Here is a 27,360-nt window from a genome sequence, read left to right on the forward strand (position 1 = left end):
TTACACCAGTCCATTCAGAAATTTTAAACTGCCATGAGCAAAACAGACACCACAGGAGCAGTTTCTGATCTCGGACACGTGTACGGAACTCACAGCAACAACATGGACTTCAGGACTTTCTCCACTTACATTCCTGTGTAATAAAGATCAGAACCTGGTTCCCATTGTCAAGAATTGTGACAGTTTCAAATTAGTAGTTCAATTTAAAAAAATCTAATTTCTTTGGCTCCTCACTATGTGGAAATAGCAATATACCATGACACCCCTACAAGATCAGTTTGCATCTTTTTTTAAGTTTTACTAAATTTTTTAAAATTTTTTGTGCAATTTTTATTACATTTTCTGACTTCCAGCAGGAGATATGAAAATGTGAAACAGTTTTCTACTTTTGTACTATTTCTTTTTTTTTTTTTTTTTTTTTTGTTTTTTTTTTTTTTTTTTTTTTTTTTTTTTTCATTTTATGTTCATTCTAAGTATTCTTTATTGGAGTGAGTGTATGGTGTTAAGCTAGATACGGTTTTTGTACTTTTATGATTATCTGCTTTGCAAAAGTAACTGAATTTTCTTAAGCAATATCAGCATTCACATTACTTGGCACAATTGGCAAAAAAAAGAAAAAAGAAAAAAGAAAAAAGACGGGGGAAAAAAAAACCCAAGGAAGGAATAAATAAATTAAATCCAACCAAACCAAACTCCTGGTAGCCAAAATCAAATGTAAACATATCCTTTTTTTTTTTTCTATTTTTTTTTTTAAAGTAATGTTGCTCTGCCTTTTTTTCCTAAGTCTAAATACAGTAGCTCTTTTTTGCCATTTAGTCATGCTTTAGCAAAAATGTTCTTCTAAAGAACATTTAAAATAAAGTTTCTTATAGTGAAATAAAGTTTTTGTTTCATTTTACAGACCATAGCCACTAATGCTTTGCTTTGTTCATTTCTTTTTCTTGAGTTCATGCACATATCTCTTTGTTTTAATATATACAATATGTACAAACAATACATCCACACTCTTCTCGTTCATTCAGACAAAACTATACAAATAATAATTTTATCTTGCCAAGTTATTGACCCTTTGTGAATAAAATATTTAGTAATTAATCAATATATTCCCTTTCAAATATTTTTTTCTCATTTTCCATTCTACCTTCTATATATACAGAAATTGCCCAGATTTTGATGAAGTAGCCAAAATAACAAATTTACTGGCCAGAATGCAGCACCACTCTGATCTTTAGGTGGTATAAAATGTCCAGGCAACATATGTATGTGACTCTGCAAAATGACAAGAGGTTTGACAAGTACTTAAGATAAAAAGCTACATGTTTCTCAAATTATTTTAAGAACTTAAAATAATAGTACATGAAAGTAAGGCTAGAAAATAAAGTGCTGAACATGAGAGAAAGTACATGACAATTGATATGTTTGCAGGTTCTAGTAAAAAAACCAAAAAAACTTTTTAAAATTTGCTGAAGCTGCTCTCTCCATTCCTCACGCGTTACCCGTTTATCTCACACACCAACCCCTTCTGTACGTTCCCACGGGATGTATTAAAAACCTGCAGATTTAAAAAGTTGCATTAAGTGTGCTGTAGAGATTTAAATTAAACACAAAGGACAGAGGCGCGAAGGAAATGAGGATGCATGGACCCAATAAAGATGTACTGATCTAAGCCCCTCCACTGAGACTCTCAAAGCTTCAGTTTCTTGGAGATGACTGACAGGTGCAGGAACAGCATTCTTGCGTTGCTTGTGCATTCCCACCTTTTCTTAACAATATTTTTGGTATAATATTTGTACAGTTCCACATGTTGTTTAATACAGCCCTATATGAAAAGGATAATTAATCGCTTCTTCCTTCTCAGAGAATGAAGCAACTCACAATTTCCTCCTGGCGTCTTTTGTTTTCCCCATGATCCAACAGAAGATTGAGTTCCAAGATGTCTTGCTGAACAAATTAAAAGTTGTCCATGAAAGTGCAAATGCAATGACCAAAACATTACTGTTAAAATCCTGCAGCTGGTATTCTCAGAACTGCAGTGGGTATTTTTGTTGTTGTTGTTGCATGTCTCTGCTAAAAACAGAAAATGAAAACAGTCTGAAAAGCAATGTCACATTGCTACGGGATGCTGCTGCGTATCTTCAAGTTCCTTGGCCTTTTTCAATTCTTTCACTCTGAAAAAACAAAGAGGAGCTATATAACACTTCTATTGCAAATCCCTTTCCAGACAGAAAAATCAGAATGATTCCTTGCTCTAACCTCCCGTGCAAAAGAGCCAGCTCCCAGAGAAATGACACGAGGGTCGTATGTTCCTGACACCACAAACAGTTGGAAGCGGTAGAATGAGCCACTAGAAATCTGAGACAAACACATTTGGGAAGATACACTTATTTCCAGCTACTCTTTTTTCCCCTGATGTTTGTCTCTACAGATGGGCTTCGTTCTAGTACTGGCCTGTCTGATTGCTTGGGGGTTTTTTGGACTGCTGGTCATTAACTGATTTTGCAGCTGCCTGCTATTCCAGCTGTTCTGGCAAAGGGGCTTTTCAGTGCTGACCTCTTTTCTCCACGCATCGCTGATGCTGTGCCCAGGGGAAAATCAGTCAGTCATACTTACAGGGGAAGCTTGATGTTGATACAGAATCTCACAGAAAAAAGAGTTTATATGCGAGTAGAAGGAACCAGTATGAGTGTGAAGAAAGATAATTACTTCACGCTTAGTCCAGCTGCTGTATTTTCTAGCATGTTGTTGGTGGTAGAGTCATGGTTTTTTTCCAGGCAGCAGTGGAGGACATTGCGTGCCATGGGAGATGAACCCACAAGGTGGAGGAGCCACTCTCCCTAAGGTGGCCCCATGCTCAGTTTGCAACTCTAAAATGCATGCAGTACATCACCTCCTCTAGTATTTGTCAGCATTAAAACTAAATCATCACTGAAAGCTGAAATAATTAAAAATTAAGAGGATGAAGAGAAGGGAATAATTTAAATCCCATCAAATAAAGCCGAAGTCTGCCTCAGTGCTGGAGGAGCAGCGATCCTCTGCTCAGGCTGACAAACTGGCTGTGCATCAGTGCAGGCTCCCTGCAAAGGAGCCAAAGCAAATCTACGGGGACTTCCCGTGCTGCCCCTAAACCTGAAGGCAGGTGCCCAGCTGACCCTGTGGAGCTCGACTCTCTGCCTCCTTTTGCAGGGAGCTCCTTTCCACTGTGTGATCTCTCCTTTGCCACCTGCCTCCGTGTGCCCTTCCTCTGCTACTGCGAGGGCAGTACCACCCCAAAAGGAGTGGAACACAGCCTCAATTAAGGGGATTTAGCAAAGCATCGACATGCCCAGCTGATGTAGAAAAACTTGAAAGGACAAATAATGAAGGTATAGTACAAAGAATTGTGTCAGAGCTGCAAGTCTGTAAAACAATCCAGCTAGGAGTGAATAAATTTAACAAAGCCTAAGTAAATACAGATAGTAAAAGATGTTGGGAGAACTAAGCAGCAGCAATGCCAGGTCGTAGCTTCTGTACAAAGATTTCCACTCACACGTGCCCCTTTGGCTCTTGCACCAGCCTGCTAACACAAGGATATGATGAAGGCTATAAACTGACCTCTATAGATACACCTCCATTTCACTGCTTTTTTGAAAGTAATTTTCCACACATACTATTACTCAGAATCAAGGTCAAAAGGGAGCTGGCTGCTTTTAACTCTTTGCTTTAGCTGACTCAAAGCTCTAGCACTCAAAGGCACTCTCTGTGTTTGTGGAACTGGGGGAAACAGGAGGCAACAAAACAGTCACACTAACCAATATGCAGGTCAGACCTCTGCTAATTACCTTAATTCCCCAAACTGTCTGAGAATATCACGTGTGGAAAGACAGAGGGCTGCTAGTCCAAATGGACATGCCATTTTCAGAGCCTGAAGACCTATCTCCCAGGGGCCACAGCACTCCTCTGAACTCCACGTTTGGCAGAGGGGTGCCTCAATACAGCTCTGCCAGATGCCAAGAACTGCTCTGATCCCCAGGCTGAGGAAGGGGCAAGACAGCAAGCGGCACCCCTGGTTCTGAATTCCTACCTGTAGTAGTGCTGTGCTGAGCCTAAAGGCCCGCTACAGCGTCACAGAGAAATCCTCCACGGGGAAACCCTGGCTCTACACAACCTGGTGTCTGAAAGGCCCTGCTGACACCAGGGGAGCGGGGGCTTCAGCACCACACTGAAGGCAGCAGCGAGCCTCAGCTCACCTCCAGTGGGTGACCATGTATTATCAAATCACCTCCTGGGTAAGTCCAGATCATCTCTTCATTATAGGAAACATGGGAGGATCAGTACAGTGAACTGAAAATGCTCACAAATTACAAACTGTCTTCAGTATACTTCATTCTCTTTCTATTCTTGCAGCAGAAAAGCAGCCTCTCCCTTGAAATTATTACTAATATTTCTATTACTTCACCACTTGGAAGCAGAAGGTGAGCCAAGATCACTGCTGTGCTAGAAAAATGTGGTGTGTCTCTGTGCACCAGGCAATTTCTAAGGCTTAGGTTAACTATGTTCAAGAAACCACCTATTAATGCGTGATTTGCAGTGCAACTTCCAAGTGTTTTCTGTTGCACTTCAATACTGTAATGTAAAATTAACCTGTTATTATAGATCTCTTACTGAGAACATGCACATTAGATAAGCTGGTGGCTCTTTCACCGAGACATGCTATACCTTCGTTTAGGACTTCAGCATGCAAGGACTACGCTAACAAAGCACTTTTGCTGGAAGAATGCGAGACATGCTTTGCTGCAAACTTAAACCTACAGCATGCAATATCTGTACTGGTGCAGATCTATTGAATGTGTCTTAACTGGAACACACATGCCAACAGAATTTAATTCTACAGCACTCAACATTTGCACGAGTACAGATCCTGTTCAGAAATATGCAATGCTTTTCCTTGGTCAAGTGTACTTTACATTGGTTTACAGATTTTCAGGCTTATAAAAATGTTGCAAGTGCAATGATAATTACTGCTTAAAAACACAAGCACATACCAGTACAGAACTGCCCTACAGCAAAGTTACAGGCTTTGAAATTTGTCATGGATACTTTACTTAAAGATGCTGTTTAGTATGTAATAGCTTAAAACAAACCCTGCTTTCCACAGCATTTGTAAAGTTAGGCTTCAAGATGATGACCATCCAAATTTACTAAGCTACCACATTTTTTTAATTAAACTAAGCCCTGTGTTCAGTATACATAATTGTGCATATTACATTAAAAAATGGGAGCGCAGTTAGGTACTGCAAGTCCTTTATTTGTACAATGCACTGCACTGTAGGGATGAAGACCTGCACTCTGCAGCTGATGGTCTCTCTGCTCAGAAGAGCTGGTGCCGAGAGGCCAGAGAAGTTCTCCCCTCTCCTGGCAGCAGACTCGAGGCTGCCCCGCACCGCTGTGAGATCTGCAATGCAGCACAGCCAGAGAGGAACTGAAGCATCCCCTCTACCTGCTACCAGAACTGAGCAAATCCACGGCCAGACTGACACTTGGGAAGCACTGAAGTGTTGTGAACATGCTGCTCCCTTCCCCAAAGCAGGGCTAAACATGAAGTGCCAGAACCAGTATATGCATCAAGCCAGATACCAGACCAAGGTAATCCATTTATTTTCTTGTTTAAAATAAGTGTTCTTAAACAAGCCTCTGAATCACTTTATCAAGAGAACATAAAACTATTTTCAACCAATTAATTCTTTATTGGATAGACTGTACTGCAGCCTTTCCTGCATTTTAAAAGTCCTTTTAGTCCTCATTTAACACTTTTTGAGTAAGTTCTGTACCCAGTGGTACTTTGATTTGGTTTTGTTACAACGATATAAAGTGTCAATAGGTGCGTAGAGCTGATATTTCCTCTTCATTAATGCTCAGTGTCATAAACTCTCTAACTTTTCAAATGTAGTTAAAAATACAGGGAAGAATTTTAGACAAATTAGGACCCTTGAAAATAGAAATACACTGCGTAAGTGCTGCTAGGAGAGCTTTTAAGTGAACAACATAGCGCTGCCTTCACACTACAAGCCAATCTTCTTTGGTTCATATTTTTTTCCACTCTTAAATTCAGGCACGGGAAGAGGGCCTAAGTGTAGCATTTGCAGCTACGAGTGTTAATAAACTGCTCTAAGAGAAAGAACACTAGTGGAATTTATAGAACAGTCCAGCAGAAAGGATGTTCTAGAGAAGATGGTCAATCCAGTTTGGTCAACTTACAGTAAGACTTTTTTTTTTTTTTAATAACAGAAAAACTGAGAGTGCTGAGAGCAAGTAACACCAGCAGGTCACACCTTGATGGATGATGCACAAACCTCTCTAGAGGTCTACAGGCACTGGTATGCTGGTTTGGATAACTTCTGGAAGTGCCCCCAGCTGCACAGGGACTGGAGGTTAGGACAGTTCAAGTGACACATGGCTGCAAGCCAGGATGCCCAAGACAGGGTAACAGGCTCTGGCTGTTTTAAGACTCCAAACAAGAAGTTCCACCCTACTTCAGCTGCTGCTGAAACCACGCACAGAATTGAAAGGACCATAAATTTGGTTTTGCACTGATGAAGCCTTCAACAAAAACTTCCTCAAATAACACTGACTACAGGCAGTAAGAGCCTCTAAGGTACAAAGCAATTCCCTCAGCAGTTGCTGGACAGAAAAAGCACGTACAATAGAGAAGACCAGAGATAAGGTGTGTGTCTGAATCACAGCCGTGGTGCTGACGCACAGAAAGGGAAAAGAAGGTGCTTTTAACTATGAGCTTTGAACCCTGACACTTGGGAGCTATGTCTCGGGTGACAGATTGCTCCAGCCACCCAAAGCTGCTCCCCTTCGAACTGTTTTACTTACTCGGACACCACATAGGAGGTCGCATCATTACACGCTGAAGCGATGTAGAAAGCAACAGCCCCAGAAGCGAGCGGCAGCTCCTCTCCCCACGTGCCCTCCCCAGTCTTGTATGGGAGTGTGTCAGCAAATGAATTAGGCCTACTTAGAAAAAGTTACAGCAAATGATGGCTTCATGGGTAAAGCGTAACACAAAGCTGCTTCATCAAATTTACTCCATAATGCCCAGCCAGGGAAATGTTTAATGAATCTGAATGCTGAAGATCAGTATAAAGGACAGGGTGCAGGGGCCAGAGAAGGCGGTCTGGCGAGTTACCTGTTGCTCTGAGAGCTGAAATGGCCTGTGGGACATTTAAGAAAAGGGAGCTCTTGCCTTTTTCCAGATATCTCATTTGGGCAGCAAAACAAAAAAGACAGAAAGGCCCAATAAGAATGACACCCCAGAGCACGTGGTCTGCGGTTTAACACACACATTTGAGCTCCAAATACATTCAGCCCCTGCAAGAGGTAAATGAAAAAAGAAATTACTTTGAAAACTTTTGTTGCAGGTACAGTGATGCAAATCCCAATATGACATTTTCTCACATTGTCCTGAACTTGAACAAATGGGACTTTCAATCCCTTAAAATCTTCCCCCATTCTCAATCTTACTAAGAGATGTAAGAAACCAGGTACTTAAATGCAATGGCTGTTGCATAGCACATATTAAAAACACACAAAAAATACAAGTCCTAGGTGCACAGGAGGAGGAAGGGGTTTGTTGTGGAAATGCCAAGAGAGGGAAGGGTATACAAAGAACAACAAAATATTGTAGATGATGTTTATTCAGGTACAAAATAGTTGTACTTACCAGAGGAACTGACTTCAGGTGTTATATGCACACTCCCCAAACCAGGGAGCAGCATTTAATCAAGCCGTAAGAAATGGGGTGGGGGTAAGGGGATCTATTTTTAAAGGAAAGATTCTGTGAATGCATATACACTCTTTATTACTCATGATCACAGATAACGAGGGCACCTGTTCTGCCCCAGAAATGACAGAAGTTTGCTGAAGGCAGGAAGCAGCCTAATGATGTGAAAAGACTCCAGATCACCTGCCTACCGCGAGCACAGCTGAGAGGGTCACAGTCCCAGTGGCTGTGCAGTTTTGTTCACACCCTGTATCTGGACTTTGAGCAAAGGTCTCCTTCACAGGAGGCTACAGTGGACAGTTTAACCCATGAGTAGGGAAACATTTGTGTAGCAGGCACTGTGATTAGCTGAAATCTGTCCACTGAAGCAGGTTCCCCTAAGATCCCCGAGATGAAAACTATTATTTAAAGGCAGCAGTAACTGGATTTTTTTTTTTTGTTGTTAGAAAGTCTTTTAATTTCCACTGCACAAAGACAGCAAATTTTATCTCACATAAGCTGATTAATAAAATTTCCCCATCTCTCCCTCTTTACTGATTCTGGTGCAATGTAACCCAAATAAATCCAGAAAAGTTAATGAAATCAATTTGAAAAGAGGTTTTTCAAACTGAAACATGGAGGCAAACGCTGTGACTGTTTATCTGCACACACAGCCTACATAAGCACAGTGTCAGTGTACAGAATACATCAAATTTGTATATTGCAGACAGACATATGTTTGCATGCATTCCTTCAGCATGTATGGACATGTCAGCTTGTGCACATCAGAAGGCCCAGAAATACTTTCCTTATGTGCATGCACGCCAGCAGCGTACGCACGTAGGTCGCTATCAGAATGCAAAGCAGCAAAGAATAATTTGCTCTAACAGGCTTATTTCGGTAGAACAGCAACTAAAACATTTTGTGAGGGTTCATAGCTTGCCTTTTCCAGACAAGCAGAGAACTCTCCTGTTTCCCCATCAGTCCCACATCACTTTGCCATTCAAAGCAAAACCTGCAAATGCTACTAAGCTTCCAGAATCTGCTTCCTGCTAATTTCTCCTACGCTGTTACACCCGCAAAGCCTTAAAGTGCAACTATTTCTCCTCCAATACTGATGACCGGCCCATCAGCTGCACCTACAGCAGAATCACTACACAGCATCTACAGAGCCTGGCCTCAGGGGTAGCCGTACAGTAGCTTTGGGCCTGGACCCTGCACTTGCTCCTCTTTACAGTCCCCTCTACTAGCACAGTAACCATGGCACACAGCTCAGTTTTAGTGGATCCTGAGACCGCAGCATGCACCTGCCCTCTTGAGTAGGTATCCCAGCCTTGAATGGAAAGGCACAATAGCACAATTGCTTTATTCTTCTATGTTCAAGTTGTATGTTGCACGTTCTTTTCAGTTCTGAATCCGATTATCTCACTTTGGCACGCACATTTAAAGTTTAAGTTATTTTTCCTATTCCTAGAACAAAAGTCTTAAAACATTTCCTCTCCTGCCTGGCACGCAAAGGTTACAGGTAGTGCTGCCAGTGTAGAACACAGCACAGCTTCCAGCCTGTGCCATTCCCAGGGCTGCAGACTGCACAAGCCAGGGCGTTCCCTGGACAGTGTAAGCCCAGGACACCAGGACAGACCAGGCTGCCCACGTGCAGGGTGCAGCAGGCACTGTGCACCCAGCCAGCCAGATCAGTGAAGCCAGAATTCTCTGGAGAAAAGGAAGACTGAGAAGAGAGCACTGAAACTGCAAAAATAGGAGTAGCTGGAGACAGGAATGTATTTTGAGCACACCAGCATCTAGCTGCAGACATGCACGCTAGTCCCTTTCACACGATGTGGGACGTGGCCCACAACTAGCCAGACAAAACCAGGGAAGACTGGGGTAGACCCCCCGAAGTGCTCTGCACCTGCACACCACAGAGTTCAAGGTTCCTGCTGCAACAGGCACACGCTGTGTCGCGAGGCTGAGGAACTGCAGCTCCTTGTTCAGGCCCATCTCAGGGCAGGAGGAAGGAGGTCAGGACACTGCCTGCCGGGGAAGGAAGGTGTGCTCTTGAGCCAGCCCCAGCCGCAGGCAGCTCTGCAGCATCCTGCTCTACTAGCTGCTAAATAAAATGTCATCATTTGTCTGCAGCATTCATTACTGTCCCATGGATATGGCAACTGACCCTAAGATTAAAGATGGTAAAAACTGTTGGGTTTTTTTGATTGTTTTTTTTCATAGAAAAGTAGACACGTCCTTCCCACAGAAGAAGGGTGATTTATCTAATCAGAATGACTCTTGTTTTTTTAGACACACAGAGTGGATTTTATTTTTTCAAAAACAAATTATGTTTTTTCTTCAAGAGGCTTTTGAAACCAGCACCCAACTGTAGACCAAAAACCACCAGTCCTAATTATATACAAAGCATCAGATTAGTAAAAACAAGTCACCCAGTCAGTCCACCATTATGAGAATACAAGCTATTTTTACACAGTTCCTGAGTTAACCTGCATTAGTTGTAAAGCACTTTACCATACGTGGTGTGATCTAGAGCTACAGTTTACCGGCTAACAAGTTCACAGTGCTCGTGTCTCTGCAATCAGGAGTAACGATTCTCTTCGTCCATCAGGGCAAGATCCATGAAAGCAGCACTTACACAGCCAAGGGACATCTGGGCCTTTGGTCCCATTTCATCCAATTCTTACTTCATTTGTCTTTAATAAAGAACCCAAATTGTAACTTGTAAAAAAAATGAGGATATGCAAAAAAAAAAAATAAATGGTGGCACAAAGTCATAGTTGGGAAAGAAATGTCATTAGCTGTTGCTTCTTTGTTAGGCTCAGTAGTTAAACAAATAACGATGCCTCCAGCAGGCTTAAGCCCAATTCATACTCTCACTCCTAAATCATAAAAATAATCTCTCTACTTCAAAGTCAGTGGAACTCCATGATCAACAATTCAGTTTTCTTTCCTGACTGTTAGGTGGATGTAGGAGCTCCAGTCATTGCTCCCTCTGCCTCTCCTCCCTTGTCGAAGGGAGAAGTAATAAGCACACAAATGGTGTTATTTATGACTGCAGTTTCTGACAAAAACCCTGCTGTCCTACAACCTCTCAAATGCAAAATGGTACTGAGCAGCCCTGCTGACAACTCACGTATGTGCCCTGAAAGCCACAGCGTTCCCTGCTCGGACAGGGACTGTGACCTGCCTTGGGAACGTGTCGGTGTATTCCCACCTTGCTGTCGGGTAGCAAACCAGCCTGCTGCTGTGACTGAGCACAAAGGCAAGTGGACTCACTTCATGCTGAGAATGAGATTCCTGAGAGAAGCTCACTTGGCACTTACACAGTTATAGCATCTTCATTTCAAGTTTTTTGTTTTCCTTCCCACTATGTAGATTAACAGCTGAGAGAAGCACTTGACAAAAAGCTGGCCCTAGTAAGGGAACCAGACGTGTAACTTACTGAAGACCAACTTCTACAAGTTAAGCATTGGTGCGTAACCACCTTAGGGAGTAAAAAGCAGTGTGAAGAACTCTTCTGCTTCTCTCTGGCTCAGGCAGAGCAAACACTCATCTAGAGCAGGCTGAATCTGTACTGCAGTGTCCTATGATCCAGCCTGAACGCTGTGGCAGTCCCATGACAAAGGACATTGTTACTCACGGAGTGTGTGTGAGTGCAGACCCTGTCAAATTCCAAAATCTACTAACACCCATTTTGGATACTGAAAAAATACCCCACCGACAATGACACCTAAGCATGCCCATGATGGATATACATGTCCTTTTTCACGCTTTCATGCACTGGAAACATCTACTGCGGAGCTCTGTCCTGTTATAAAAGCAGCAGTGTTAGTCATTGCAGTAGGGTTAGTTTATACAGGACTCTGTTTTATATCATTAATGGAGGTGGAACTTACTGGCGTATCTTGGCTGCAGCCCCATGCAAGCAAGCAGAAAGCAAAAATATTTAAAATGGAGGAGAGGAACTGGCTAGCAGGCAGCTACACTCACCCTTTTGTACAGTCTATGGTCCACCAGTGGGCTTCAGATTGCAAAACAATACCAAAGAGCTATTAGCACACACATGGCAATAACCATACCTTACCAAGAGCTTCAGGTCAGGGAGGAGGAGACAACACTTCTGCTTGCCTAGAGAGAAAGAACCCTTCCCACTCCTGCCTACTGGACTCCTCCTCTTTACCAGGGAAGAGCAGTCCTGTGTTTAGGTGTTTTAAGGCAGGAAGTAACAAGCAAGTAAAATAAATCCAATGCTGTCATCCCCGTGGCATTTCTAGCTGCACCCTGCCTTCCCTTGCAGCGACTGTCTGTTTCCTATCTCATTCCAAATGCTACTCCATAAAAACCACTGCAGATCATGATCACAGCCTAGCAATGGTGTAGATACCTCTCACAAGAGTAAAATTTTCCTAAGAACTGGACAAAGTGTAAGAAATAGGAGGCTACCTTCCCAGTGAAAGCTGACTGTATGAACCATATATGGATTCAGCTCAGCAGACCTAAACCTACTTTGGACCTCTGGGATTTCCTTGCAAGCTCTAGATGTGTCATCTGGGATCACTAAGTAGGTGGAATCTTTCCAAAACCATTAAATACACAAACCCTTGATTCTGCCTTACACAGGACAGTGTGCCAGGAGACAGCTCAACTCACAGCAGGTGTAATGGCAAGTTTTAGGTTGAAAGTTAGTCAAGTGCCAGCTGACAGGTCCAGGCACAGGTCTCCTGGGAGGCCAGGAAGTTTCTGTTTCTCCTTCTCAACAAGCAACACTTCTGTGACAAGTCATTTTATGGCTGATGCATGTTTTTCATCAGATTTTTGAGAACATGGCAATAGATGGATTTTTTTTCAAAGTTAAAAGGCAACAATACATGTCTGACCATCAGAACGACTGCTGCTGCTGAATGACCACTTGTTTCCATGACACCTGATAACATTCAGGTACTAGAGCTCCAGTATCTTCTCTAAGAATACATTCTACCAAGACTTACGTTTCTTTTCTGATTTTCATCAATGTCTATGCATCAGTTGCTGAGAGCGCTCCAACAACAGAACCTCTCTCATTAACTCTCTCAAAACATCTGAAATACTGTCTGATAAGGCAACAGCTTAAGTTCAGGAGATCAGAAAACATAAAACAAACATGTTTATGAACACTGGATGTTCAAGTTTATAGGAATCATGTTTGTGTTACTGAGCCTTTGCACCAAAATACTAATAAGCAACACAGGACAAGAAGATAATTTAAGTTGTCCTGACTGCTAGCAGAAAAAGAGTTCTCATAACTGGCTTAAAGTAGACCTCGATCAACTTAAAATAGGAAAAAAACCAACCAACCACACAGTTGCCAGGGGAAAGCCTGAATAAATCCTGCCTAAAGTCTATAGAATAAGCTCTTAATAAGGAGTCATTTACTGGCCCAGCAAGAGAATCTGCTTGTGGACAAAAACTTAGGCTACAATTTATTTTATTTTTTTTTTTTTTAAGGTTGAATTTATGAACTTTTAAGATTTTACTGCCTTTTCACTTAGCTCATTATCCTTACAACAGATTCCAAGCGGCTTCTACAGCCTCCTCCTCCACCTCTGTCTATCAGCTGACAGAAATCTGCTACAGGATCCTGTTTCTTTGATGTTCCTGTGCATGCTCTCTTTTCTCTCACTCCCTCAGATTTTCCAAAAATATTTGTTAATTCTATCCCTCGTACTGACAAGGCACTGTGGTTTAACAAGTGGCTCCACAGTGCCTTTTTTATGCTACAGAACATCAAATAACATTAGACTTTAGCTGTTACGGCTTGCTCCTAGATGTTCAGGAGCTTGGATAGCTGAAATATTTCTTTATGGAGCCTTGGGCTTTCTTAATTTCTTGTTTATAGCAGCAGGATGGCTAATTTTGAGCATTCAAAGAGGATTCTGTGATGGGATTCCAACAAGCAGTACTCCTAAAACAGTGCGTGGAGCTAAGTAACAGTCACATCATCATCAGCTGTATCCCTGTGTAAGAGTTGCACAGGATGCACAGTGGACTGAATGGATATAATTAGGAGGCTTATACAGAGGTGGTTTTAAACTTACTTAACATCCTAAGTTTTATTACTCTGTCCTTAGAAAGAGGTAAGCAAAAAAAGTCAAGCAGTGAGGAATAAATGTAATTATTAAGACACAGAAAAGAAAATTCAGAAGGCTTGAAGAAGAGCAGGTGAGAAGGAAGCAATTCCCTCATCTTCCACCTGCTATCCCAGCATACATGCACCACAAACAGGGCAGCCCAGAAAGGGGGATGCAAGCCAAGCTTGGGAAGGAATGAATGCGGGTGGTCTTTCCAGGATACGGCTGTGCTGGGGAAAGCGTTTGGATCTGCCCCACAGGGCCAGGGGTGAGGAAGCAAACAGATCAGTCTGAGTCAGCTGAGATGCTGAAGCAAGTGAAGCTCTGTTTTAGCAAGTAGATCTGCATCATTTCCAGTATTACACTCTTCCATTGGAGCTGTTTACACAAGCAAAAGACTTAAATCTGTTTGTCTTCAAAATCCTTAGTGGTAACAGAGCACTAAGAAGCTGATTTGTGTGTTGCTCTTCACTGAACGCAAACAAGCAAGAGGACCAGATCTCTCTGTACAGTACTGGCAGCCAGGAGAGTCCAAGGGCCCATGAGATACTCCTGCACTGTGATCCCAGGATCACAGAGGCATCCTAAGTGCACAGAGCACAAAGTGTTTGGGAAAACTTCTTTTTTGGCAATGGCTTGCTATCGCTTTTTTGACAAGCAGGAAGAAAGGGGCCCAAGTGTCACATTTCTAAACAGTTCTGTAAATCTAGTAGGCTGGTAAATTTATGTCTTTTTCAAGCAGATTCTAAATGCTGGATTTATCATTTTGCTAAGTAAGTCTCGCTTTTATTTTTAGCATTTGCCAATGCCGGAATGCTCCTGGTTAAAATTGGTGTCAATTATTAATATTAGTTCCACTAGCACAGTTTTAAACCCTTATGATTGCTTGGAGAAAGTACAGGACCATGAATGCATGATTGTTTTTATTCAAGAAGGAAAAAGCAAGGCAGTTTTGAAACACAGTTAACATCTTCAGTGGAAACAAGTTACAATTCTTGTTTGGTGCATCCTGGCCAAGAACCATGGATGAATTCCTAAGTAACTGCTTACCAAGTGCCTATGGACACAGACAGGACTGCACTGTTGCAGAAATTCAAGTACTGTGCAGTATGACCTAAGTCAGAGAGAGCCTACTGACAATGGATTCTCCCCATACCCTGCTGCTTCTTTTTATTTCCTGTCTATAAATACACAAGACCTAAACCCATCTCCCAGAGATGCACAGCAGCATCTACCACGCAGCTGGAGAGAGAAGAGACTGACTACAGGCAAAGGGGAGGGACTTGCCTTCAAACTTCAGTGATGCAAATGAGTAGGGTCTTGCTCTACAAAGGAAACAGGAGATGCTGAGAAAGAGGAAGGCAATCAAGAAAAACTGCTGGATTCACAGGCAATTTCAGCCCTGGATAGTCTAGGTTACTCAACAGTTGCAGACTTAACTGAGCGTGGTTGAAGAGCATGGCACATCCTGGACACTGGTGGGAAACCCAGTGATACTGCCAGTCATGAGATATTCCCTGGGCCTGTGTGTGAGTCGGCTGCAAGAGCCACTGGCAGGTTGACCCTGGAGCCTCCACGGATGGAAACCAGCACATGGCTTCCCCAGGGACCGCCTGGATCTCAAGCAGATCTGAGAGGATACAGAAGTTCTGAGCTTCAGCGGGACATGCTGCTCAACAAACACAACAAAACAAACCTTTTGGTCTCTTCCACATGCCCTGCTGAGGGCAAGAAGCCATTTGTGCTTCTTCATGAACAACTCTGGCTGTTTCAAGTGCATTTGGAATTGGTCTGGAAACGATAAAGTCCTCTTTTCTGTCTGCACATTGCTTTCCACTGAACCTGCAGGTAAGATGTCCCTCCACAACATGAGCCACACCAATGTCCTGCAAACTGCAGCTCTGAAATCCTCCAAAAAGGACTGAGTCTGTTTCTAAGATGAAGTTTGTCACATGCCCCTCTGCCTCTCAGAGCTCTACTTGTTCAGACATCACTGGGCTGAACTAGACATGCTTCAAAATGCATCAGATTTGACCAGCTCCTGAGTAAATGAAATGCATGGTGGTGAGAATGGAGGGAGCAGAGTCAGAAACATCTGAATTCACTTTTGTTGAGGCAAAGTTCCAGTTTACAACTTCATCATATATGGGATCCTTTCATTGAAAAATCAAACCAAATGCCCTGCATGTAGCAGAGTACTGGTATGGTAGTGCCAGCTGTCACATGTGAGCACTCTGGAACCTGCACAGGTTCCCACACTGGCAGGAGATGATTCGTCTTCGCGTCTGTGTACTTCCAGCTTACTGAGGTGTGTGTGAAATGGCTGACATGAACTAACTTGTCTGCTGCTCCGTTGGCACATTCTATCTATCCACATTAAAAAGAACCTGTATTTGATGAGAGATTATCAAATGATCCTATGACCAAACTAAAGGCCCATCCACTGTGCATCAGTTTGTCGCATTTTGCACTTCCCCATATACCATGAATGCTTTGTGCAGCACTAACAAGCTGTAGCTACGATTCAGTAAGCTTTTTTCCAGACTTCCTCAAGTACAACTTTTAAAGTCACATGCCTTGCTTTGCTTCAAGTTTCTTCATTCTGTTTCTGCCCAACACAACCTGGGCTGCTTTAGCATATCAGCAACACAGCAACACTATTCTCTTTCAGCAACAGTCCTAAGTTAGAGATTTCACTTTTGTCAGTGTATCTTGGAAGCAGCTGGGCTTTATTATTTGATTAAAAGATCTGTAGTGAGCTGATTCTATCATCCTTTACATTGCACTCATTGCTGACACAATTGAATATTGTTGCATTGCTCTAACGAAGGGCAGATATCAAAAGACAGTGTCATACCTGTGGCGGCAGCGTCGTAAAAAACGCATAATCTTGCGAGCAGCTTGATCCTGCTTCTTGGTAAGCAGACTGCTTCTAAACACACAAAAAAAACCCAACACTGAAGTGTAGGCAAAACTGGGGAGAATAATGCTAAATGCAAGAATAATTTTCTTGTGAACCACTGTCCTTTGGTTGTAAATTACAGCACAGCACTGATGAGCGTAAAAACAATACATAAAGATCCAGGTAGCATCTAGTATCCCACCAGCTCACCTGAGTTTCTGTTGTACAATGGTGGCTGCCCGACGGTTTTGCCTCCTCTTCCCACATTCTTTGTAGCTGCGATAGTACTGCTGGATCAGCATCGCGGCTCGTCGGCTCTGCTGGAATTTTTTCTGCTCATAATAACTTCGGAATTTGCTCTGGATAAGAATGGCAGCTTGCGTCATCTTTTTATAAAGTGCATACTACAAGAGAAACAAAGAGAAGCTGAGGCATTCCAATAAAACCAGCAAGAAGCAGGTTCCTACAGTGAAAGACTCTTGTGCCACTAAGACATGATGAAAAATAAATGAGTATCTACTCGCTGATTGGAACTGTATGAGGAAAGGGTGACAACAATCCAGAACAAGTGTGAGATGAGTTGCAGAACCCAGTATGCACCAGGAAAGCAACAACCTGTTTTGCTGCCCCTGGAATAGTCTGACAGGATTGGTTTTATTTGATACCTATCAAAGCCTCTGCATGTCCATGCTAATGACCAGACCCGGCTGCGCTACACTTATGAACAACTGGAGCTGATCCTGAGCCGTGTTTACACTGCTTCATATTTGTACTGCAGTGGGCCTGTGTTCTAGATGAACCAGTTGACTACACTTAGAGGAATTGCTCGTTTCCCTTGCAGACAGAAATCTCATTGCAAAGTACAGGATGCTCATTTCTGTGCAGCCATTGTTTATGAAGACTCATAACAACAGCAGCAAAATATGCCCAACTAAGTGACTAGAAGGATAAAGCAACACGAATGACTATTCAAAAATGCTAACAAATTAATTAAAACCAAACACTTTTTGGTGTCTGTGTTAAAAAAAAAACCTTCTAAACAAATTACTTCTTTAAGAACTGAATTTGCTGTTGACGAGTGCATTCCACTTTCCTAGGACAATTAGCTTTTAAACTGCTCATTTCTTGTTTCCACGCCATAGCACAGTACTGCAGAAGTTTCGATTGCTCATATATCAATTTAAATCCAAGCATTTCAAATGGAGTAACATATGAGTCCAACTTAAAAAACCCAACCAAACAAAAGCCACAACAGTGAATTAAGCAAGTCTAAATACTGAGTTTAAGTCACAGGCAAAACTATATCTCATTAGAAGTCTTCAACAAGCATCCTCTGAACTTGCAAATTTATACCAGCAGTCGCATGCATCCCAAGTTCCCTCTAGCACTGTATTATTTCCAGCCCCATGATTCCAAGTAAAGCAGGCACAAACTCTTAAAATCTTCTTTATGCTACATACTTTTCCTTTTCAAGCACACAAGTAGATAGATGGTCGCTTAACACAAACCATGTACATTCGTGCATATTTTTAGAAGTCCTTTTTAAGACAGAGATGTAGAATAATGTATAGAAGTTGCACTCATACCTCTGAACTAGCACTAGGACAGATGTTTTCAGTGTTTGCTGATCTTATTTTGGAAGCTTTGACACTTTCAAAACTTATGTGTCTGTTGTTATTGGATATTTTATCAGCTATGACTTCTACTCACTTTATCAGACAAATAAGACACAAAAACAGCAGCTGCTGCCCTATACAGGGTAATGTCCTAACATACCCTGATGGAATTTTCCTGTCTACTGGGGGGAAAAACCCAAAAAGCAAACACAGAATCCCCCCACAACATCACCCCAAAGCAAAGAACCCTTCAGTATCATCACAGACCACCATTTACCAAATTTCACTTTTTGGAATTGAAGCAGTCATTCATTGCAGTTATATTTTGCCATTAATAATTCCCCTTGGTTTTCATGGGGGGGGGTGTTGTGTTGTGTTGTTGTTGTTTTTTAAAAACATTTTTAATTTAATGGATCAGATTATGGTTTTAAAGTAGCTATTTTAAATAAGTCCACTCACGGGCTGGTCATGGTTTTCATTCCAATTTTTAGCCCAGACTGGACTTCTGTGGTTGAGTTACAAACCCCTGAATAGAAGGGTTCAAACACGAAAGCATGATGTGAGCTGTGACTGTTCAAATCTAGTCAGAAGCCTGTGCTGATCTCAGCAATTACAGTAACGTAACAGAATAAGGCATGTGAAAGAGAAAACAACGGTCATGGGACAGACTAGACCCCAGTATGTTTGCATTCAACTCTAAGACCCACTTAGCTCCCTCTCCTCCTCTTGCCCTCCAGCTGGGAAGAGGACAAGCACAGCGGTCGCCTAACCTCGGTGATGTGGCAAAGCCTCAGCAAGTAAAGTGGCTCTGGAGAGCTCAGCTCACTTGTGCTGACAGAACAGTATTTTGACTGATACAAAACCCCTCTACTCAGCCCTGGTGAGGCCCCACCTGGAGTGTTGTGTCCAGTTCTGGGCTCCCCAGTACAGGAAGGACATGGAACTCCTGGAGAAGGGCAACTAAGATAATTAAAGGACTGGAGCATCTTTCATATGAGGAAAGGCTGAGGGAGCTGGGCCTGTTCAGCCTGGAGAACAGATTACTCAGAGGGGATCTGATTAACATTTATAAATATCTAAAGGGAGAGTGTCTAGAGGATGGGGACAGACTTCTCACTGGCACCCAACAACAGGACAAGAGGCAACAGGTGTAAACTGCAGCATAGGAAGTTCCACCTGAACATAAGGAAGAACTTCTTTACTGTGAGGGTGACTGAGCATTAGAACAGGTTTCCTGGGGAGGTTGTGGAGTCTCCCTCCCTGGAGATATTAAAAAACCGTCTGGACAAAGTCCTGGTTCATGTGCTCTGGGAGTCCCTGCTTGGGCAGGGTGGTTGGACTAGATGTGACCTTCAGAGGTCCCTTCCAACCTTGATCATTCTGTGATTCTGTGAAAACCATGGCGCAGGAGGAAGCTGTGGATGGGAAATTACCCTGAGGACACACTCTCTCCAGGAAGAGCATGCCTTGCCTCCTGGGTAGCTCTGAGAGAAGCTCAGCTGACTCTAGTACCTGATGAGAGCAAGACGCTGCACAGCTGGGAAATTCATCTTTACAATGGAAAATTATTGACCTCGAACAATTTAAGACTGGCATCAACAGTCACGCCTCCAGTATGAGCAGCAAAGCACGCGAGATGGTGGTCTTAGGAATTCACAGCACAGGTATTTCAAAGAGGAGTGTTCAAAATACTTTGGCAGGCAGAGTGCAGAGGACATTGGCTGCATGGGGTGGGATAAATGTTCTCCTGTGCTCCCTGAATGCCAAGGCAAAGATCACCAAGTAATGGCTAATCAGCAGCAACAAAGGAAAACTTGTCCTCTGAAAATTGGCTTCAAAACCTTCCCCTGCACCTCAGCCCATCACTGCTTATGTGATACCTGTAGAAGCAGAAGACACTTTTTTTTCTTCTGGTTGTACTACTGTGTTGACAGGCTGTGGCATGGCAGCCCTCATGTATATCCCGTCAGGTTCGGTTTGTCATGGATTTCTCAACCACAGGTATTTATTAGTCGATACTATTTAAAACATTTCTCTAAACAATAGGTTCTTGTGGTTGAATGTGAAAGTTAGTGACCCACGGGGAAGTGTGTCCAAAAGAGTGTTTGTATTTGTATTACCTTCAAGGCTATCCAAGTAAGCTTAGGGAGAAACAGAAAAATACACAGTTAAGGTTAGTTCTGCAAATAAAGAATGAAAAAATAAAAAAACCCAAACCATCTTCTTTCAAAAAGTGATTCCAGGATCCCAGACAAAGCAGTTTGTCAAGCAGTTTTTGAAAGGAATTAAGCTTCCCTACTACAGGAAGCATCACTCCAGAATGACAATCATGTGACAAGCTGAAGGTGAATCATGATGCAGTCACCTAACACTAGAAAGGCTTCCCAAATAAATGGTTTTTTAAGGTTGAAAAAGAGCACAGGCGTCTTGCCTTTCACTGTATGTAACATGCTGCCAGGCAATAGACAGCTTGAGTCTAGCAGCATATAGTGAAAAGAGGGACATGGGCTCTAGCACCCACAAGAAAAAACAAAACAAAACAAAACAAAACAAACAAAAACCCCAAAAAGGAAGAAGAAAAATATATTCTTTTTCTGGGTTTGAGAATTCAGCCTAAAAGCATGTCTCCAACTAGAGTCTGGGGAGCAGTCTAAGTCCTGGAACAACTTGTATTAAGCTAAAACACGTGATTTCTCATAGGTTAAACGTTTAGCATGTGCAAAATAAACCAACCTATTTTTCATCTTCGCCTTTATCAAAGGCAAAACCAACTTCAATTTCACAATGAAATTTGGCAAGCAACTAGTCAGAGAATAGTCTCACCAGGCTATAGCATGCATAAAGGCCAATATGGAATACATCACTGCCCTCTATCTCACAGCAAAAATGCAGGTTATCATCACAAACAAAATCCTTTCAAGGATTCCCTCCAAAATTAAGATTCAGGACACAAAATTTCTTCCCTTTTCAATATTGTCTGAGCAGAGTATTTCACTATTGCATGCTGAAAAACATACAGGTGAAATAGCAAGGTAATTCCCATGTGTGTTCATAACACATGTATGTGTCTCAAAATTTCGCTTCCTTGATTACCTGTTTGTATTTTCGGTAGCAACGCTGAATAACAGCAGCAGCCACCTCTTGCTGTTCCCGGAGAGGACGACCCTATGTGGAGAAGGAAGAGGCAGTAAGTAGTCAGAGTGCACCAGAAAACAGGACAGAGGAAGTGAAGCGGCTCACAGAAGCTTGCAGGGCACCTACTTCTAAATCTCTCCTATTGGTGCTACCCAGTCTGACTCGGGTCCAGGCATTTCCTGGAGAGATCTCTACTGTCAATTCACATAAGGGACAAACCCCCAAAATTGATCTTTACACCAAGCAGGCAACTAACCAGAACCCCTGGGGTACATTTCAAGGCCATGCTTTGTGAATGCTGTTCCGGGACACAAGGCATGCTATGGCACAGCATGTTCTCTCCAGTATAATAGCTGCTGCATAAACATCGACAAGCAAATGCTAGAAGCATTGAAAAGATTATGACAGGAACTGTATTTTTGTCTCAGGCATGGGTATTACCTATGTTTTGTTTTGTAACATCTTATGCTCTCTCACACCTAACAAGGAAGACACTGAACATTTTGGCCACGTACCTTATATTTCCTGAACACTGTCTGGACGAGTTTGGCAGCTTCATAGAGTTCTCTCTGCTCATGATCAGACAGAGTTAACTGTGCAAACTCATTTTCTACCTTCTCGCTGGTGGATGCACTCAGAAATTCAGACCAGTCTGCTGCCGAGGGAAGGCTGGGTTTCTCAAAAGCTATTTCACTGATTGGTGAGCCTGCAGGGCTCAAGCTGGTGTTCGAAGAAGGGGTCAGGGGTTCACTATACAGACTTCTGAAATACCAATCACAGTAGGAATTATTGGCTCACAAAGCATCTCAGCTGGCATCGCAGATAAGGACTACAACATTTCTGAGTTCAAGGCTCCCCTCCCTCTCTCCAACCAACACCCCATGTTCCTGAGGCTGCCTACACCACACTGCACAGACTTGGCACTGAAAGAGAAGTCACAAGTCAGACCTTGTGGCCGCTTTCCCCTCCTGCTGCATGTGCTCCCATTCTTCCATGAATCTGTAGCTGTGCTGGCAATGATATGTTTGACCATGAGAGTGTGTCTGGAACACCAACACTGAGTCCCACTGAGAAATAGCATCTGTAGGCTAAAGAATCCGTGCATGCTGCCCATCATCCAGACCACTCAAAAACCCAGAGCAACTTCACAGCTCTTACTGACCGTATCTGTGCAGCACTCGGCAGATGATCGACATCAGCAAGGTAACTGGCCAGCCAGCTCATTGTGGTGCTCATGGCAGCATTGTCTGTCCTCTCCACCAGCGGTGACTCCATTGGCACAAAATTCTCCCGCTTGATCCTGTCAGGCGTAGCTTCAATAATGTGCTCTGCAAGTGTCATCATGTTCACCTGGGAAGGGGAAGAGGAGACCAAACTTTTGCTGCCTGGTAGCAGGAGCCTTGTGCTTGCATGTTACAGCCCAGCTTTAGACAGACTGCCCCATTCTCCCCAAATTTCTGGTAGGTGGAGTCTATTGTCTGTCTCAGCACCAGAGAGAAATTCATTAACCAAAGCTCATTTGCTTTTCTGTCTCTTCTGACAAAGCACTGCAGGGTTTCATATTCCCGAGACCTCTTTTTCATTGAGTGTACAGGGAGCCTAAGAGATCTGGTGAAGGTTTATGTCACTGGACCTTTGCTGTATGCTACTCACAACTGTCACTATCTTGTTTCCAAAGGAAAAGTGATCTTGCCGTGCTTTTGCTATGATGTGCTGTAGAGTATGACAGGACAATAAAGGCACCTCAAGAGAAGTTAAAACCCTCAGGACCACAGCTTTGTCAGGAATCCTTCTGAGCCGTATTCCCCTGCCCGCCAAGGTTCACGGGAATTTTTAATAGAGAACATAAAACAATTCTTGTTTTGCAAAGATCTGCCTCATCCATGTATGCCAGTAAAATGAGAATATTTAGAGATGCCAAGGCAGTGCATGTAGGCTGTGCTCCCATTACTCTTTTTTGCTCAGAAGACCAAACACAGTATCTTTCCCCCAGTGACTACTTCTCACCTGTCTGTTGCACTTCTGTTGTGTTTTTATTTCCTCTATTCCACACTTCGTGGGATTTTTCTTTCCCCAGACCCACTGTCCCTCCCCTTCTCCACTCTTATCTCCTTGCCCTTTAAAGTGCAGTGGCTTGGCCTGCAACCACAGCACTGCCTCTCTCAGGTCACCTTGTCTTTGTAGGGACTGCTTCCCAGTTCCTGAAGGACGATGGGGCTACCTTAGTCTTGTTTACTGGTGTGACCAGAAGGCTCTGCTTTTTCCTTTTTTCTTGCAAAATTGCAAGCAGCTTTGTGCATTCTGTACACTGTTGAAGCGTACACCAGCACATGACCCTAAATGCTTGCCATTAGCCTTTGTGTCCAGGTTGAAAGGACACCCTTTGAAACCAGAATAAAGTACACATTGACTGTATGACCACCTCCTTTCACAAAGCACAATTGAGGGTCTGTAAAGGTCCCCAAAAAAGTTTCTCACAGTTAGGCTCCTCTGTGCAGCCACCACGTTCTCTGTGACTGCTGATCTTGGTGTTACGGGTATGTTTACCTGCAAGTCATCCATGTGGTGTAAGCAGTCCTCATCCCCTGCACTGTCCCTGTAGGACAAGAGCTCTGCATCCACCATCTCCCTGTCAGTCATCATCAGCACGTTCATCTGCTCTCGCTGGCGTAGCCGATGGGCTACAGTGTCCTTCCCCAGCGCAGCTCCCTTCTGGCTCCCTGCCACCTGCACTGCAGACACACCAACATAAATGTCTTTTGGGTTCCATTTGATGCCTGCTTGGCTGCCAGAGCCCCGGTACCCAGTAACTTCTGGGATGTGCTGGGAGAGCTCCCGGCCATAGTCCCTTATCCCTTCACTGGGGCCGATTGTCTCAGTGACAGATTGCTTGGAGCTGGAGTTCTGCTTCCTGATGCTTGGCTGTTCCAGGCTTAATGCAGTGGAAAGCAGCTTCTCTTGCCGGGCTTGAAAATATTCAGGGCTCAGCTTATGTTTTTTGGGTGCAGGGTAATCTTTCTGAGTCTCACTACTGTAGTAACTGGAAGGTTCTGATCTTGGTCGTCTCAGCTCTGGAAAGAAACAGATCCAATGGTCAAAACAAAACATGCAACCCATGATTGCTGTAGGAACTACCACAGCTTCTGCAGCAGAGCTGCAGGTGGAAGTTTGTGCCATGCTCTAGGACACCCAACAATACGTGCAAAAGGAGAAACTATCACCTGGGAAGGATACTACCTCAACCACTCTTAAGACACAAACATATTTCTAGCAGTAGGCATTCACTCCTCTTCCCAATACTCATGCAAGTGGATTGAGCATATGACAGAGAGCCCACAAGAAAAGAATTAAGCATGGACAGCAGGGCTACAGGTGGCATCTGCTGCCCAAGTGAGCTCCCTGCCCCCAGGCTTTCACATGTCAAATACCAGCAAAGCATTGCATGACCTCGGGGTTGTTTTACCTGTGTTCGTACTAGAAATCACAGTGACTCCCTTCTGAGGCTCCTGAGAGGCAATAAGCTCACTGTGCCACTGGGATGCCCAGTTCTCTGTGTTGGAGTCTGTGCTCGATGGGCACTGAATCCTGGGGTTTTGCCCAAGCTGAGTTTGCTCATCTCGCTGCAGCTGCTCCAAGCACTCTGCCAACTTCACGTGGCCTCGAGACCGGGCAATGGCCAGTGGCAGTCTCCCAAGAGAGTCAGGAATTGAGATGGCTCGGCGGTCCCACTTGTACAGCACAATAGCTGCATCCATGTGGCCTAGGGCACAAGCCCACATCTAAAAAAGAAAAGACAATTGACCCATTGGGTGATCTGTCTTCTCCTTCCTTTCTTGCTAACGCAGTGGAGTCTGGTCCTCAGCTCACAGAAGAACAACGCTGAGAAGCAAAACCATAACGTGCTTGAACCCCAGCAACTAACTTTTATAAATGTCCTGTCCTGACAAAAGACCATTACAGAGGATTAGGTGCATGCTATGCTCTCCTATGACAGAGAAACCTTCATCTGCCAAATGAAGCTGACAGGTTGACAGTTTCTTATTTAGTAATAAATATTTTTTGGCTTTTTTTTTTTTTTGACACTGGCATCACTCTGCAGAGACAGAACAGCCTCATACACAAAGGAATCTGCAATTCCTTTGGCAGACAGAAACAGGCAGACAGGACTAAAGGTTGGGAACAATAAAACCAACACTCTGCTTTTGTAAACTGGCACTTCTGGTTCCACCTGCTTTGGTTTTTGTTTGTCTAAGTTCTCATTATTCCAATGCCCAAGATACTGCACTGACTTTACAACCTCTACAGTCAGTCAGTTAGAGAACAACTTGAAAGAAGGCACAGAAAGCCCTTACCTCAGCACGACAGTGGAGATGAGACTAGATTTTGGGTAAAACACAAACCAGATCCACCTGACTGTACCCCCTCCTCCTGTTACTCGATGACAAGGTTTTTTTCTGTGTGGTCTCTCTCAACAAAATGCCAGGAAGCTGGCACTGCTGCGCCTTCTATTTACACAGCAAGGGCACACAAAAAACATCTACTCTTCCTAATGTGTGTGAAACACATTAGGAAAATAACACATCGGGAAGAACTCCAGAGGTTCCTCAGACTCTCTCAGAAGTTTCAGTCTCTGCTCTTACCAGAGGAGTGCAGGAGAAATGATCCACATTCAAAGGGTCAACTTCTAGCTCCAGATCAATGCTGTCTGCATGTTTGGTGCTGCAGAGGAAACAAAGAACAAATGATGCTCTGTAGCCATGTTAGGATCATTGCACAAATGCACAGCTTTACCCAGTGCACCATACCACAAAGAAGTGGCCATGCATATGTCCATGACATATATTTACTACAGATGGTGCCTCCACCAGAGACTTTAAGAGCATGATGGGACTCGCTCTCTTAAGAGACAGGTCCCATCAGTTCAGGGGACAGGAACAAGTTGAGGAACTTGGCTGTTTGTAAGGGACAACCAGAAATCTGGACCATGCAGAGCTTACATATGCTTCTGCCATGCCTGTACTGACACCCGAGTCCAACGGGCTGGGTCTTACCGCCATTTGATGAGGGTCTGGATCAGTGTAGCATAGCCCTGGGCAGCAGCCAGGTGGAGCAGTGTCATCCCTCGGAAAGTCTTTGAATGGATCAAGTGTTTGGACTTTGCCCAGCAAGCACGACTCATCATCTTCTCGCACACCACCACCACGCGGCTCTCAAAGCAGCTGCCCAGTGTCCCAGTCCCAGAAACGCACTGAAACACCACACACATCCCAGTTTAACCACTGAGGTGAGCTGCAACCTGTCCTGAGCAGGCAGCCTTCTGCTTCTAGAAGTACTGACACAGTGGCAAATGTGAGTGAAAGCCAACTGCTGTTAAAGACACCCACAAACCAGACCTGTTGTTTAGGAAGAACTATAATCCTTTCTGACCCCCCCCATAAAGCTTCTATGTCTGGACACAATTGGATCCATACCTGCACCTGTGTTCCTCCATTCCCATTCCCATTGCTCCCGCCGCCTCCTACTCCTTGTTTGTGCTGCTGGGAGCCTGTCATTTCAGCCATTCTCCTCTCCATCTGCTCAAGCCGTTCCAATATTGACATCCTGAACTGGTTATCTAGGTTGGAGAAAGACAGAATAAGGATATTTCAATGGAAAGAAAGCTCGGGTTTTTGCAGCCTGCTGCAGGAAGCCACAAACAACCACTCTGGAAGTCACACAGATTTGCTCTGCTTGGCAATGCAAGGGACACTTGCCCTGCAGCATCCTAGCTCTAAGTTCCTGCAGCATTCCTTTGACTGCAATTCCAGAGAACTTCCTTAAATAACATAGACAGGAAAAATGAAAAAC

At 43.5% G+C, this 27,360-nt stretch overlaps 1 protein-coding gene across 6 annotated transcripts; it reads right to left on the reverse strand.

Moving 5' to 3' along the window:
• Nucleotides 1-445: 445 nt before the first annotated feature.
• Nucleotides 446-27,119, reverse strand: LOC104525652 (calmodulin-binding transcription activator 1). 6 transcript variants are annotated; one of them, XM_029085164.1, is made up of 14 exons: nucleotides 26,985-27,119; nucleotides 26,565-26,761; nucleotides 26,154-26,232; nucleotides 24,977-25,292; nucleotides 24,061-24,584; nucleotides 22,676-22,863; nucleotides 22,029-22,275; nucleotides 21,472-21,543; nucleotides 20,499-20,519; nucleotides 16,973-17,166; nucleotides 16,718-16,792; nucleotides 11,744-11,774; nucleotides 7,172-7,242; nucleotides 446-2,168 (listed from the first exon to the last, which is right to left on the reverse strand). In XM_029085164.1, exons 1-14 carry the CDS (start codon nucleotides 27,111-27,113, stop codon nucleotides 2,105-2,107), a joined length of 2,208 nt encoding a protein of 735 aa, XP_028940997.1. In that variant the 5' UTR covers nucleotides 27,114-27,119; the 3' UTR covers nucleotides 446-2,104. The 6 variants fall into 6 exon arrangements, with proteins under 6 accessions (XP_028940997.1, XP_028940994.1, XP_028941000.1 ...); XM_029085161.1 differs by having other exon boundaries at nucleotides 7,172-7,353; XM_029085167.1 differs by lacking the exons at nucleotides 7,172-7,242; nucleotides 11,744-11,774 and having other exon boundaries at nucleotides 24,061-24,245.
• Between the last annotated feature and the right edge of the window lie 241 nt (nucleotides 27,120-27,360).

Source organism: Antrostomus carolinensis, unplaced genomic scaffold (assembly GCF_000700745.2).
Source record: "Antrostomus carolinensis isolate BGI_N321 unplaced genomic scaffold, ASM70074v2 scaffold10830, whole genome shotgun sequence".
NCBI classification, from domain to species: domain Eukaryota; kingdom Metazoa; phylum Chordata; class Aves; order Caprimulgiformes; family Caprimulgidae; genus Antrostomus; species Antrostomus carolinensis.

Coding starts and splice junctions, on each gene's coding strand:
- LOC104525652 (XM_029085161.1), bottom strand. CDS start 27,113: ATGTCAATATTGGAACGGCTTGAGCAGATGGAGAGGAGAATGGCTGAA. Junction 16,793..16,972: donor ATTGTACAACAGAAACTCAG/GTGAGCTGGTGG, acceptor TTGTGTGTTTAG/AAGCAGTCTGCTTACCAAGA. Junction 2,169..7,171: donor TTCAGCTCTCAGAGCAACAG/GTAACTCGCCAG, acceptor TTGTTTTTTCAG/AGTGAAAGAATTGAAAAAGG.